This window comes from Schistocerca piceifrons, chromosome 1, assembly GCF_021461385.2.
Source record: "Schistocerca piceifrons isolate TAMUIC-IGC-003096 chromosome 1, iqSchPice1.1, whole genome shotgun sequence".
Classification (NCBI taxonomy): Eukaryota; Metazoa; Arthropoda; class Insecta; order Orthoptera; family Acrididae; genus Schistocerca; species Schistocerca piceifrons.
The window spans coordinates 172,111,961-172,125,841 of NC_060138.1; the positions used below are offsets into that span (position 1 = coordinate 172,111,961).

General features: G+C 38.1%; 1 protein-coding gene across 1 annotated transcript in view; it reads right to left on the bottom strand.

Moving 5' to 3' along the window:
• LOC124803348 (DNA polymerase theta) overlaps positions 1–13,881 on the bottom strand; it is a 347,939-nt gene that overhangs the window by 76,060 nt on the left and 257,998 nt on the right. Inside the window, exon 18 of the mRNA XM_047264537.1 lies at positions 5,625–5,911. Coding sequence (XP_047120493.1) covers positions 5,625–5,911 — 287 coding nt within the window. The remainder of the gene's footprint in view (positions 1–5,624; positions 5,912–13,881) is intronic.

Genomic DNA, 13,881 nt, shown 5'->3' on the forward strand with positions numbered 1-13,881 from the left:
TCCCATCAATTCTGACGTTTTATAACACCTCTTCTTTCAATGCAATAAATGTAGGTATTTGTTCAACAGCATCTAAGGACCATAATCGCTATCTGTAAGAATTACTGGTGATATCATTTTGAAGATAAAACTGATTCAGCTGTAAGAACTTTATTTACAGGCAAGAACCAGTTTTGCAGCATTATAGCTGCATTATCAGGTGCAACAAAATCAAGTCATGTTCTGTAACTCTTCAAGCTTTCCTGGCGGATGTATTGTAAATAGTCTTCATGGGTTTTCCACCAGATGGCATGGTGTAAATTCCACATTATTTCCTGGCAGCAACTGTCCGACATTTCAGGTGGTTGAACCTTGCTGGTGGCTAGGTACGACTGAGCGCCAGCAAGGTTCAACCACCTAAAGATGTCAGACAGTTGCTCTGAGGAAATATTGTGGAATTTGCACGTCACCCAGTGGCAAACCCTTGAAAACTATTTACAAGCCATGTTCTGATCAAAAGAGAATAGGCTGACCTGGTGTTCATAGTCAGCAAGTTTTTGCTATGTAGCGGATGTCAGTTGTAAAACAGCATAAAATAATATAGAACGTTCCCGTGATACCAGTTACTGGTGAGCTAAAGGGTCCCCATATTCTGAAAAAGTGGTCAAAAATTGGCCATATATGATCATCTATGGCATTATTTACAATTAATCGGCATTGGTCCCTAATTTGCAATTGCAAGCACTTCATGTGCGCCATAAGCTGAAGGTAATCTCACCCTTCAGAAGTACCAATTAGCTTGCAAATTGTGTCAGAATAGTTTGAGGAACACTCCACACACATGAGGATGTTTACGTGCCACCCTTAAGTTAGCTAACCTAAAATCTATTGAGTTCATCTAAGATATCAGTGCTGTGATGTGCGCACCATGGACTCAGTTCTGATCTGTCTACATGAATTATGGATGGTGGGCAAGCAGTCATGGCTTGGCAGAATATTATCCTCTCGACTTTGAAGCCACATCAACTGAATTATAATTCTGAAGCTTTAAACAGCTGTAGACATCATTTTCAGTACCTAGAACTAACTGCTAGAAATGCCAAAGTAGTTACGTGTAGAATCTTCTAGAGGTGGTACAATTTACAAAAACATTGGAAGTTTCTAATGTAGCAACTAGTTACACGGTAATGTATAAATGTATCCTATGCTATTTTTCTTGTTACTTGCATTTGATAATAATAGTAATAACTTAAAAGCTTCACCTAAATTTGAAGAGAATTACATGCATCCATTCAGCAATATGAAGAAACTATTTATTTTGTACTCCAATTAACATAACAGGGAGAACTTGAAATGACACTAGGCAGGTGGATGCTTGAACATTACATAGGGAAGGTGGTTAGTTGCCAAGAGTAGAAAGGTGTGAGAGTAGTGCTACTGGAAGTTATTTGGGCGTGGCATTTGCACAGGAATACAGAAAACGTCTTAAATATTCTAGAACAACCATTGCATAGGTAGACCTCTTCGGCAGCTTAAAAGAGCATGGAATGACTATGTCAAAGAAGAAATAGTCTGCTACTCTATAGATCTAGACATCACAAAAGATATTAAATAGTCTCACGAGATCTTAACCTTCTAATTATTTTGATAGTAATCTAAAGAAAGTAAGAGAGGACAGTGAGGTTTTCATTCACTTTCAAAAGTGAGTACCAATAACGTGACTCATGAGCATGGAAGCAATTTTCAGTGGAAGAGGGGCACTAGTTAAGGTGTTGGCACACTTGAACAATAAGTTGCTAGAGAGTTGCCACAGAGGCAGTTCACACGGCTCCACAAAAATATTCGTCTCTGATTTAATATAGTACTTTTTGTGTACTATCACTTTTCAAATGCTGCTCCGAGTGTCTGCAATACCATCTCAGTAGGAACAGGTTATTTTGCAAATAGTACATGCAGTATTGTCTACAAGTAAGAAGTGATTTTGAATGAGAGTACAAGAATAATTTTCAACTGTGACAATTATTAGAATGACAACAGGACTGCATTCTTGAGTCATTATGCATTCTCAACATGACAGGTAAATGATGTCAGTGTGTGGCTTTGTGCCTGCAAGATTTCTGATATTGTGTCTTCAAAGTTTAACTATGAAGTCAGCCGACTGTTTGCGTGATGGAAGTGCTGTATCCTGATCCTTTATTCAGTTTATTATGCACAGACGAGTGAGAGTGTGTTTTAGAATCATAACCAAAAGACATGCAAAACTAATTAAATATTATTTTTCCATGCTGTGCTTTTTATAAATCACAAAATGCTTGAGGTCGATTTGTGGAGTTCTAGAAATGGCTAATGTGAGTAAAGTTTCTCTTCATATTGAGCACTTGATTCATGAGAAGAATTATATTTAACATGGCTGATGGAGGTATTCTAAAATGCATGTAGGTGAAGACGCTCGCCTGATACTGTTGTCTTTCATGTGCTCTCGTCTAAAACAATAGGTACCGGTGTAACTACTGTTTATAATAGGATAATGGGCCTCTCAGTTAAATCTGAAGGCTTGTTGCAGTTCTGTTCATGGCTAACCAATGCTACTTCCCAGGCCATCTTAGTTTAACTATGATACGAATAATTACAGTGTGTACCAACGAGAGTGGATAATCAGAGGTATCCATGAGGACTTTTCAACGAGACTGTGAAACATCATTGTTTGTGGCACTTGCGGCATCTTACAAATGTGAGATGGCCATTGGCATCTGGTCCACCCTGGTTAATGAATAATGTGTTACCTATGCAATCAATAAACTGGTCACTGGCATCAAACTATTAAGATTAAAATTATATATAAAAACAAAGATGAGGTGACTTACCGAACAAAAGCGCTGGCAGGTCGATAGATACACAAACAAACACAAACACAAACATACACACAAAATTCAAGCTTTCGCAACAAACTGTTGCCTCATCAGGAAAGAGGGAAGGAGAGGGGAAGACGAAAGGAAGTGGGTTTTAAGGGAGAGGGTAAGGAGTCATTCCAATCCCGGGAGCGGAAAGACTTACCTTAGGGGGAAAAAAGGACAGGTATACACTAGCACACACGCACATATCCATCCACACATACAGACACAAGCAGACATATCTTTTGAGTCATAACAATTTTTTGTATTTTTTTTTTGTGTGTGTGTGTGTGTGTGTGTGTGTGTGTGTGTGTGTGTGTGTGTGTGTGTGTACAAGCACGCAATGGAAGAGGTAAAGATGGAAAGTAGTAAGCTGTCTAAAAACTTTACTTGTACGTCAATGACTGATTTTGAAGTAATACCACTTCTTGGTGGACCACTTTGGTAGCAAAGAAATTGGAAGTTTGTGGTAAGGTCTTATGGGACCAAACTGCTGAGGTCATCCTCCCTAAGCTTACACACTATTTAATCTAACTTAAACTATCTTATGCTAAGGACAACACACACACCTGTGCCTGAGGGAGGACTCAAACCTCTGATGGGGGAGGGGGGAGTCGCACACACCTTGGCAAGACACCTCAAGAATGTGTGGCTAGACAGAAAAAAAATTGAAAAACAGAAAGACTTATTGGTAACAAGTTTAGCTCAGACATTCTGATTTAATGCTACTGAGAATAATCACTTCAGTCTGATTTTCTAGTCCAAGGTATGTACTGTGTCAATTTCTATCATAATTCCAGAAATTTACCAGGCTCTTCTGAAATCAATGAAAAACTACAAGAAGGTAAATTGTTGACCACTTGACATTTTTTCTCTGAAAAACAAACCACATGATTGATGTGGCACATTTAGAGTGAATAATTAAAAAACAAAAAAAAGGGGGTTTATTTCTGAACTTTTAACACTGTAGTGGTATTTGGAATGGAAATGCTGCAAGTAGAATACAAACACAGTTACATTTATATATAAATCTATCAAATGTCAAGAGCACTGATTTTTGTGTGTGTGTGTGTGTGTGTGTGTGTGTGTGTGTGTGTCATTTGCAGATTATTATATTGTCAAAAGTCATCTGGGGTTCTTTTTTATTTACTTTCAGCTTCCAACTGAACTCTAAAAGAAGAGCAGGTGGATGTTACAAACAATTTTTAAGTGATGTGGAATTTATCACACTGTCTGGTGGCTAGGTAAAGACATGCTTCTGAAGTGCCCATACAAGAGTGAAAGCAGTTATTTTAATTATAAGCAAGATTTCAGTGTTTTTTTTTTTATCTGCTCTTATTGACACAAACTGTTTGTGAAGGAAAGTGGTTCACTAAGAACACAGGGTGCCTTGCGCACATCAAGGGCTCCAGACCCCTCTTTAACGTGTATCCACTGTCCAATCTCCGTACACCCATCTATCAATAGTTCATGGGATGACAGATATGTATTCATTGTGTACCCATTAGGACAAATGAAGATATTTTAGTTTGTTTCAGGTTATCACTGCTGTTTCAAGATTGTAATGATTTGTAAAAAGTCATTTCATTTCAATCTGTCTTTTTTAATGTCATTTGCAAAACTTGTTTTTCCACAGCCACCAACCCAATGTATGTGCTAAGTATTTTAGCATTTTTATTGTGTTTTAAAATAGGAGTATCGCTCTCTTTTGTAACAAAAGATTGTGCCCTGCTGGTTTTCACATTATTGGCAATTACAGTGAGAATACATTACACCTCCATTGACTGAGCAGAGCACCTGATCATTGACTGAATATGTGTCGAAGGCCATTGCTCCCAAGAGAATTGCACACATATTGTCCAAGGAGATTCTGTGCATTGGCAAACTAGTGTTCTATAATTTTTCTATAATTGAAAAGGATTATTATAACGTTTGATGTGAGCTTGCCGAGATGTTCAGAATTTAGATGACGGATAGTATAAATTAATGTCAAATGCTAGTTAGTGTGTGTCATTCCATTGTACTTAGCTATTGGTTGGTTGATTCGGAGGAGGAAACCAAACTGTGAGGTCATAGGTCGCAGTACTTAGCTACTGTCTCAAAATAATTTTGATGAGGAATTTATTTATTTTTGCCAGTTTCAAAGTAAGAAGGAGGTCTATGAAGGTCTACCGGTTAGTTTTACTGGAAGAGGAGTTTGACTGTGGAGAAGAATTTAACCATTATTTTATGAGGAGAAAAAATTTTCTTATGTGAATTATTTGCATATACACAGTCTGTGCAGACCAGAGGCATTTATATGATTTTAACTGAAGGCAGCATACACAGTAGTAGTCATCATCCTTGCACTGTTCCTGCCACTCTTTCTCTCATGCTGGTGGTGGGGATGGGTTAGGGAGGGGGTGGGGAGGGAGGGAGGGGGTTAGGGAGGGGGGGGAGGGAGAGGGGGAGAGAGAGAGAGAGAGAGAGAGAGAGAGAGAGAGAGAGAAGAACCTGCTCAAGATTACAAGCAAATCTTATAGTGAACATGAACACAGTAATGTAACTGTAGAGCTATAACACAAGATGATGTAAAGCTTGACAATAGGTGACTAAGAACTCCATAGAATTATAGTTGATAAAGGAGTGATCACATAATCAGTCTGTCTTTCTAAATGAAACATGAGTTACTAATGTACCTAAAATCATATTAACACTGACAAAATTTCAGCCATCAAAAAACTGTTTTGTAATATTATTTCAATATGAACTTACCTTCATCCAGCAGAGAGATGTAATAAACATTATAACCACCACAGCATATGGCAATGCCAACAGCATGTCGCTCACCATGCACAAACTGTGAACTTTTGTCCCCTTCTACCTTCTTTCTTTTCCTACCCAATATTTTGTTGCCTATTGCAGTTTGCTTTTCGGTTTCATATTTATCACAGGCTAATGAGATGGAAAAATGTTTCACATGCTGAAGTTCACTCTTGAAAGTGGAAAAGATATCTGCATGTCCAGATACATTTATGATATCAATGCAATCAGTTGTATCTCTGGAAGGAAAGAAATTAATTTTTATTTACATCAGATGTAAAGGTAATCCAAAAAATAAAATATGCTTGAATATGAGAGAAATTCTTGTACTTATTGCCCCCCCCCCCCCCCACATGCCCACCTTCCCATCTCCACATTATTCAACTGCCCACCTTATTAGCTCAACTTGATCCCTCTTATACGACAGTGCACGTAGAGATGAGTATTTCCATGCCTTTCATATGAGCAACAAAATCAACATCCTTAAACTTCAACTGACTGAAAATCATGGATAAATAAGTTACATAATCAGTGAAACATCAGTTAACAAACTATGAATAACATTCAATGAAGAGCCAGTCAGAATTGTTTTATTGAAGATAGTAAACTTGAACAAAATAGGAAAGAAAACCAAGCATGAAAACTGAAGAGAAATTTGATGTATGAAACATTATTCCAGATTCTTAAGGAGAGAGTCATGTGTTTTTCATTTTTAATGGCAGAATCATTTTTTCAGTGATCACAATGGTTTTATTATACTTATAGTACAAATATTTTTGTTAGTTTGGTTTATACATTAATTTTAAACTGGATATTAATCTCTTGTATGCTATCATTCTGTTTTCTGCACTAAGGTCTTCTTGCAACCATGTTCCAGTCTGTCCATCTTTCATTATTTCTTCCAGTATTCTTTCACTGTTCCAATGCGCTTCTTTCTTCCTTTCTTCTTACCACTTTGTGCCTTATTTCCTTTTCCATTTACCGCTGCAAATCTTCTATTTTTAAAAATTTCCTTCTAAATGTTTTGCTTTACATTATTTCTTCCCTTATGCTATTTCTTTACAAGTCTTTCTTGAACTCTTGAATTCTGATGGCTGTTTTAACTCATATTTGAAGATCCTTTTGGTCAATCTATTGTCATCGATTCTGTAAATATATCCAAAGAATAAAAATCTATTGTTTTTTCTGATTTGTTTCCTACATTCTGATGTATTTCGTTGTTGGTCCTTAAGTTCCAAAAATTCTGCAGTTGAAGGTATCCCTAATTACACTGTAAGTTGCTTATATTTCAAGCATCTTATCCTCTACAGAAGTTTATTCTAAATCATTTTCTTTGATTGTATTTGTTTTCATCAAATATTTATTTCTTTACTTTTTTCAATGAACTAACATATTTTCTTAAAAGAGTTTGGTGCCCCTTTCTATATATCGTCAGAAAACAAATGCATCTCCTTCAAGGACAAGGTCTTTTTACTGACAAGTGAGGCGAGAGGTAGTTCACTGTTGTAGGATTATATTATAACAAATTCAGACCAAATAAAACACTCCTATCATAGTAAAAGGTGCCTAAATAGTCGCCTCTGGCAGCAACAAAGGTGTGTATCCTTTCATGCAAATCATTGAAAAGGTGCCGAAAGGCATCCTGCAATAGACTGTCCTAAGCAACCTGGGCCTTTCATTGCATTTCGGCAATGGTGCTTGCTAGTCCTGGAGAATAAGTAAGTTCTTATTTCATCATCTCCCGTATGTGTTCAGTTGATGAGAGATCGGGTGCTCCTGCTGGGCAGGGCACATGTTGTGCACCATGAAGGGCATATTGCATCACAGCAGCCATATGTGGACATGCATTGTCATGCTGAAAAAGTATGGGAGTAACAGTCTTTGTAATACAGCATACACTGGTTACTTTATCATGTAGAAAGAACGAATGTGACTGTGAATTGTAAATGAGGGCACCAACATTATGAATCATGGGATGGGACATGTATGTTGCAGATGAATGCACTCTGGAACTGACACTCACCATATATATGCCATACATGTGTACGTATGTCCATCACTCCTATACAGAGAAAACCTGCTCTATCACTGAAGACAACAGAATGCCATTCCAATCCCCAGTCAACTGTTTCACGACATCAGAGTAGCCATGCTAGGCAGTGTTGTAATGTCAGTGGTAGCCTGGCCAGAGGCATGTGTGATCTTATGCCTGCCGCAAGCAGACAATTCCCAGTGGTCTCTCATGATACAGCAGGTGCAACAAGTGCTCAGATTTCCTTCCTGGTTAATGCTCAGTCGGGCACTGCTGTTTGCACAATACTTCAGTTTTGGCATGCATCTGTACCATGCAGATGTTCAGACCATTCAGTTTCCTGCAGGCCCACAATGTGAGCCCCATTGAAAAGCCTGAAGGTGTTCAACAGGAGTACATACTCAATGGTGGGGCACACTTGTACCATAGAATAAATGTTTCAAACACTGTTCACCTCTAAACTCAGCAGAGTTACTGCTTGCAAAATCGAAACAGAATGTGCACAAAAAGGCCTTGTGAGTAACATCTGATAGCCAATAACTGTGACAAATGGAATCACTAACACTATGACCGATCAGTTTGCACATATTATACGCTAGTGCCACTGAACACAGTCGTGAGGATGTCGCATTTTTTTTCCAGTAGTGTATTTGTTACATGTTGTTTTATTTAAGGAAGATTCTTAATCCTGACATGTCGGCCATCTCCTCCATGAGACTGACTAGCATTGCTGTATTTCTGAGTCTTTCAGAAGATATGCCAAATCATCTGCAAAAGACAAGCTATTTACTGCAATTATTTTATTCTTTCTTGTCTACATGAGTGGCAATATTTTGTCTTCCTTTGATTTCCAAATTCAGAGATTTATTCCCAAGATACAGCTGAAAAGGCATGGAAGTAAACCATCAACTTTTCTGCATGCTTGCATTTATTTTAAAAGGTCAGGATTTTACTTTAGGCATTGTCTCTTTGATAGTTTCATGGACTAAGTTTGTCAGTTTAGATTTAACTCCAAATACATGAGCAGGCTTTTCTGTCTCTGGACCCACCTCGATATACACCCAGTTGATTGACACATATAGATCACATCCTGTTATGGATATTGTTGAGAATATTTTATAAGCCTCTGATAAGAGAGATATAGCTCTGTAGATGTCAACATCTTGCTTGTGAACCTTCCTGCACAAAGGGTGCATTTGGGTCATACTACATCCTCCTGGGATCTTTTCTGCTTTTCCTCCTGGGATCTTTTCTGCTTTTCAGATTTCTTTAAAGATTACTTGCAAATATTGATTGGTTTTTGCTTTAGAACATTTTAAAAGTTCACCCGTTCTGGAGTCTTCCCCACTGACTTCGGTATTTCACACTTCTGTGTATTGTTAAGTCCAATTTTACATCTTTGAAGTCAACACTGGGCTTGTGATAGCCCTTAATGCAGTTCTTGAGGGCCTGTTACGAATTTCATGTTTTTTTTTTTAATGACATCATCTTGAATATTCATTTTTAGCTTTTTTACAAAAAACAACTTTTAACATTCCTTATAATGCTTGTTGTTTTTCTTTTCTATGTAGCTTGAATAATTCATAGTGTTAATTATTTCCAGGATATTTCCATGTTTCTCATTTTTTATACATCATTATCATCATCATCATCATCATTGGATAAGAAGAGAACAGAATTTTTGGATATGTGCTTCTACGGAAGACTGCTGAAGATTAGATACATAGATTGGATACATAATGAAGAGGTATGAATCAAAGTGGGAAGTAAAGAAATTTATGGCACAATTTGACTAAAAGAAGGGACAGGTTGATTGGACACATTCTGAAACATCAAGGAAAGTTTGCAGATTGAATTTTCACTCTGCAGCAGAGTGTGACCAGATTTGAAATCTGAATAAAATTGTGTGCCACACTGAGACTCAAACACGAGGCCTTTGCCTTTTGCAGGAAAGTGCTCTACAGCTGAGTTATCCAAACAGCTCTCACAACCTGGTCTCACAGATCTACTTCTCCCATCCGTTCTGGAAAAAATTCCCTAGTCTTCTACAGCTACACAATTTCTTGCTGCATTCTTTCTTCCATGTGTGTTAGTCCTGCAAGATACACAGTAGAACTTCTGTAAAGTTTGGAACATATGCAAGATGTACCTGCGGAAGAAGAACTGTGAGGGTGATGTATGGCTACCTCAGTCAATAGAACTCTTGCTAGGAACATGAAAAGCTCCCAGGTTATATTCCCAGTCCGGCACATCATTCAAATCTCCGAGGAAGTTTCAGATCAGCACACACTCCACTCCAGAAAGAAAATTCATTCTGGAAACAATTGGCTAAGAAAGCTGTTAGGTAAACATTTCTGTAAAGTTTAGAAGGTAGCAGAGAGATACTATTGGAAATATAGCTTTGAGGATAGCTCACAAATCACATTAGGTAACTAAGTCAGTAGAGAACTTTCCCATGAAAGGCAAATGTTCCAGGTCTGGCACACAATATTAATCTGCCAGGAAGTTTCAAGGAAAAGTTAATTTGGTAAAGGTGGGAAGTCCATGTGTGTGTGCGTGTATGTGTGTGTGTGTGTGTGTGTGTGTGTGTGTGTGTGCGTGTGTGTGTGTGTGCGTGAGAGAGAGAGAGAGAGAGAGAGAGAGAGAGAGAGAGAGAGAGGGGGGCATAAAATCTGTAGAGGGGGACCAACACTTGACTACAGTAAGCAATGAATGTATGTCACAGCACTTATAAAGAGATTAAAGAGATGGAGGGATTTGTAAAGGATATACTAGTGTGTAGAGCTGCAACAAATCTGTCTTCAAACTGAATGCCACATCAACAATGAAAACAAAGCAACAGCATGCTATTATTATTATTATTATTGTTACTATTACTATTAATAATAATAATAATAATAATATTGACGTTTATTTTATTCTTTATTATTATTATTATTATTATTATTATTTCACATAGCAAATAATAACATAAAGTAATGGAAATATATACTGGGAACAGGGACACAATATTTTCACTTCTGATCCATGGGTTGCACTGGTTTCATCACTGCTTTTGTTGTTGGAAGGACCACAGCTTTCTGCAACCAGCTCCAAAGTTTTACTCACATGCCCAGTTTCCTTAGATCTTCATATCACGTGACAGGAATAATTATTATACTTGAAATGATTATCTGTATTGTATTCGTTCTATCAGTTCAGAATGCTAATTTACTTACAACATAAGTCATTATTGTTGAGAACTGCAGTATCAAAGCGACGTCTTCAGTAGCTTAATTATATTCAGGAGCAAAATATCTAGAAAATCACTCATGGAATATAAATAATAATAATAATAATAATAATAATAGGAAGAAGAATGTAATTATTACAAAATATACAGGGTGTTTCAAAAATGACCGGTATATTTGAAACGGCAATAAAAACTAAACGAGCAGCGATAGAAATACACCGTTTGTTGCAATATGCTTGGGACAACAGTACATTTTCAGGCAGACAAACTTTCGAAATTACAGTTGTTACAATTTTCAACAACAGATGGCGCTGCGATCTGGGAAACTCTACAGTACGATATTTTCCACATATCCACCATGCGTAGCAATAATATGGCGTAGTCTCTGAATGAAATTACCCAAAACCTTTGACAACGTGTCTGGCTGTTAAATTGTTTCTGGATTCTGGCGGTACACCGGTCTTTCAAGTGTCCCCACAGAAAGAAGTCACAGGGGTTCATGTCTGGCGAATAGGGAGGCCAATCCATGCCGCCTCCTGTATGTTTCGGATAGCCCAAAGCAATCACACGATCATCGAAATATTCATTCAGGAAATTAAAGACGTCGGCCATGCGATGTGGCCGGGTAACATCTTGCATAAACCACGAGGTGTTCGCAGTGTCGTCTAAGGCAGTTTGTACCGCCACAAATTCACGAAGAATGTCCAGATAGCATGATGCAGTAATCGTTTCGGATCTGAAAAATGGGCCAATGATTCCTTTGGAAGAAATGGCGGCTCAGACCAGTACTTTTTGAGGATGCATGGACGATGGGACTGCAACATGGGGCTTTTCGGTTCCCCATATGCGCCAGTTCTGTTTATTGACGAAGCCGTCCAGGTAAAAATAAGCTTCGTCAGTAAACCAAATGCTGCCCACATGCATATCGCCGTCATCAATTCTGTGCGCTATATCGTTAGCGAATGTCTCTCGTGCAGCAATGGTAGCGGCGCTGAGGGGTTGCCGCGTTTGAATTTTGTATGGATAGAGGTGTAAACTCTGGCGCATGAGACGATACGTGGACGTTGGCGTCATTTGAACCGCAGCTGCAACACAGCGAACGGAAACCTGAGGCTGCTGTTGGATCACCTGCTGCACTAGCTGCGCGTTGCCCTCTGTGGTTGCCGTACGCGGTCGCCCTACCTTTCCAGCACGTTCATCCGTCACGTTCCCAGTCCGTTGAAATTTTTCAAACAGATCCTTTATTGTATCGCTTTTCGGTCCTTTGGTTACATTAAACCTCCGTTGAAAACTTCGTCTTGTTGCAACAACACTGTGTTCTAGGCGGTGGAATTCCAACACCAGAAAAATCCTCTGTTCTAAGGAATAAACCATGTTGTCTACAGCACACTTGCACGTTGTGAACAGCACACGCTTACAGCGGAAAGACGACGTACAGAATGGCGCACCCACAGACTACGTTGTCTTCTATATCTTTCACATCACTTGCAGCGCCATATGTTGTTGAAAATTGTAACTACTGTAATTTCGAAAGTGTGTCCGCCTGAAAATGTACTGTTGTCCCAAGCATATTGCAACAAACGGTGTATTTCTATCGCTGCTCGTTTAGTTTTTATTGCCGTTTCAAATATACCGATCATTTTTGAAACACCCTGTATACATGCAGAAGTAGGGAAAATAGCCAATTTTGACTCAGACGCAAGTAAAGATCAGATTTCTTGTATGAAATAAGAAAAAACTTCATCAGGGTAAAATCATAAGTACTGATCCTGAAAAGCTAAAGCAAAACAAATCAATTTTCAAGAGCTGTTACAGGAAGGAAAAATAGAAACCTAGCAGGATATCTGTAAAAATATGGCACATACTGCAAAATGATGTGGCATCCTTACAAAGTGGGCATAAACATTTGAGGTGGACTGAAGACTGTGACAAGGCATTCAACCAAAGAGCAATAACCTATGAATCATGATACACTGACAAAACAAAAGATAAACACTCAGAGCATAAAAATTATGAAAGCAGGCTGCAAAAGTCTCTGTAAAGCAAAAATAGCCTAATTCATATACGAAACTGAGACCATTGAGTCAGAATTTAAAAGAAACAACAGCAGGGATTTTTAAAGGGCCTTAAAGCAGAATGCAAGTGGCTATCAGCCACCTAATTTGAACTTTGACAGAAACAATGGTAATCTGGAACTGTACAATAAAGAAAACTGTGAGATCCAAGCCAAGTACTTCATGACACTGATTAATGGTGAAGAGCCCAGAGACAGGTGGCTGAGAATATCTCCAGTGCAAAGAAACAACAATTCAACACATCCTATTCCTTTCAAATTTTAGAAGGTTGTCACAGAACAGATCAACAACAAAGCCTCTGGGGAAGACTCAATCACAGCAGAAATGTTAAAAACTGGAGAAGAAATCACCATTAACATTCTAAATCAAGAGACAGAAATGATCTAGAAAACTGGAATAATAACTGGAGAACACAAAACACAGCACTGATTCACTCTCTATATAAAAAGGGTGAAAGAACTGACATCAGATATCAGAACATTTCTATTGTACCACAAACATACAAGGTACTCTCCAAAGCACTGCAGGCTAGACTGGTTCAATGAGTAGATCATTAACTTGGCAAATATGAAGATGGATTTGGGAAAGGGGCATCATAATTCAGCAGATTTGAGCCTGAAAAGAGTATTAGAAAACTATGTCTCTAACGATCTGATAGTGGTCTTTGCCAACTTTAAGAAAGATTATGATTCAGTCAATGAGAAAATATAAGAAAACTATGTCTCTAACAATCTGATAGTGGTCTTTGCCAACTTTAAGAAAGATTATGATTCAGTCAATGAGAAAATATAGTTTGACAGGTTGATAGTGTTTGGAGTTGACTCTACAACAGTGGAAATTATCAAGCACACTCTAACACAGACATGTTAA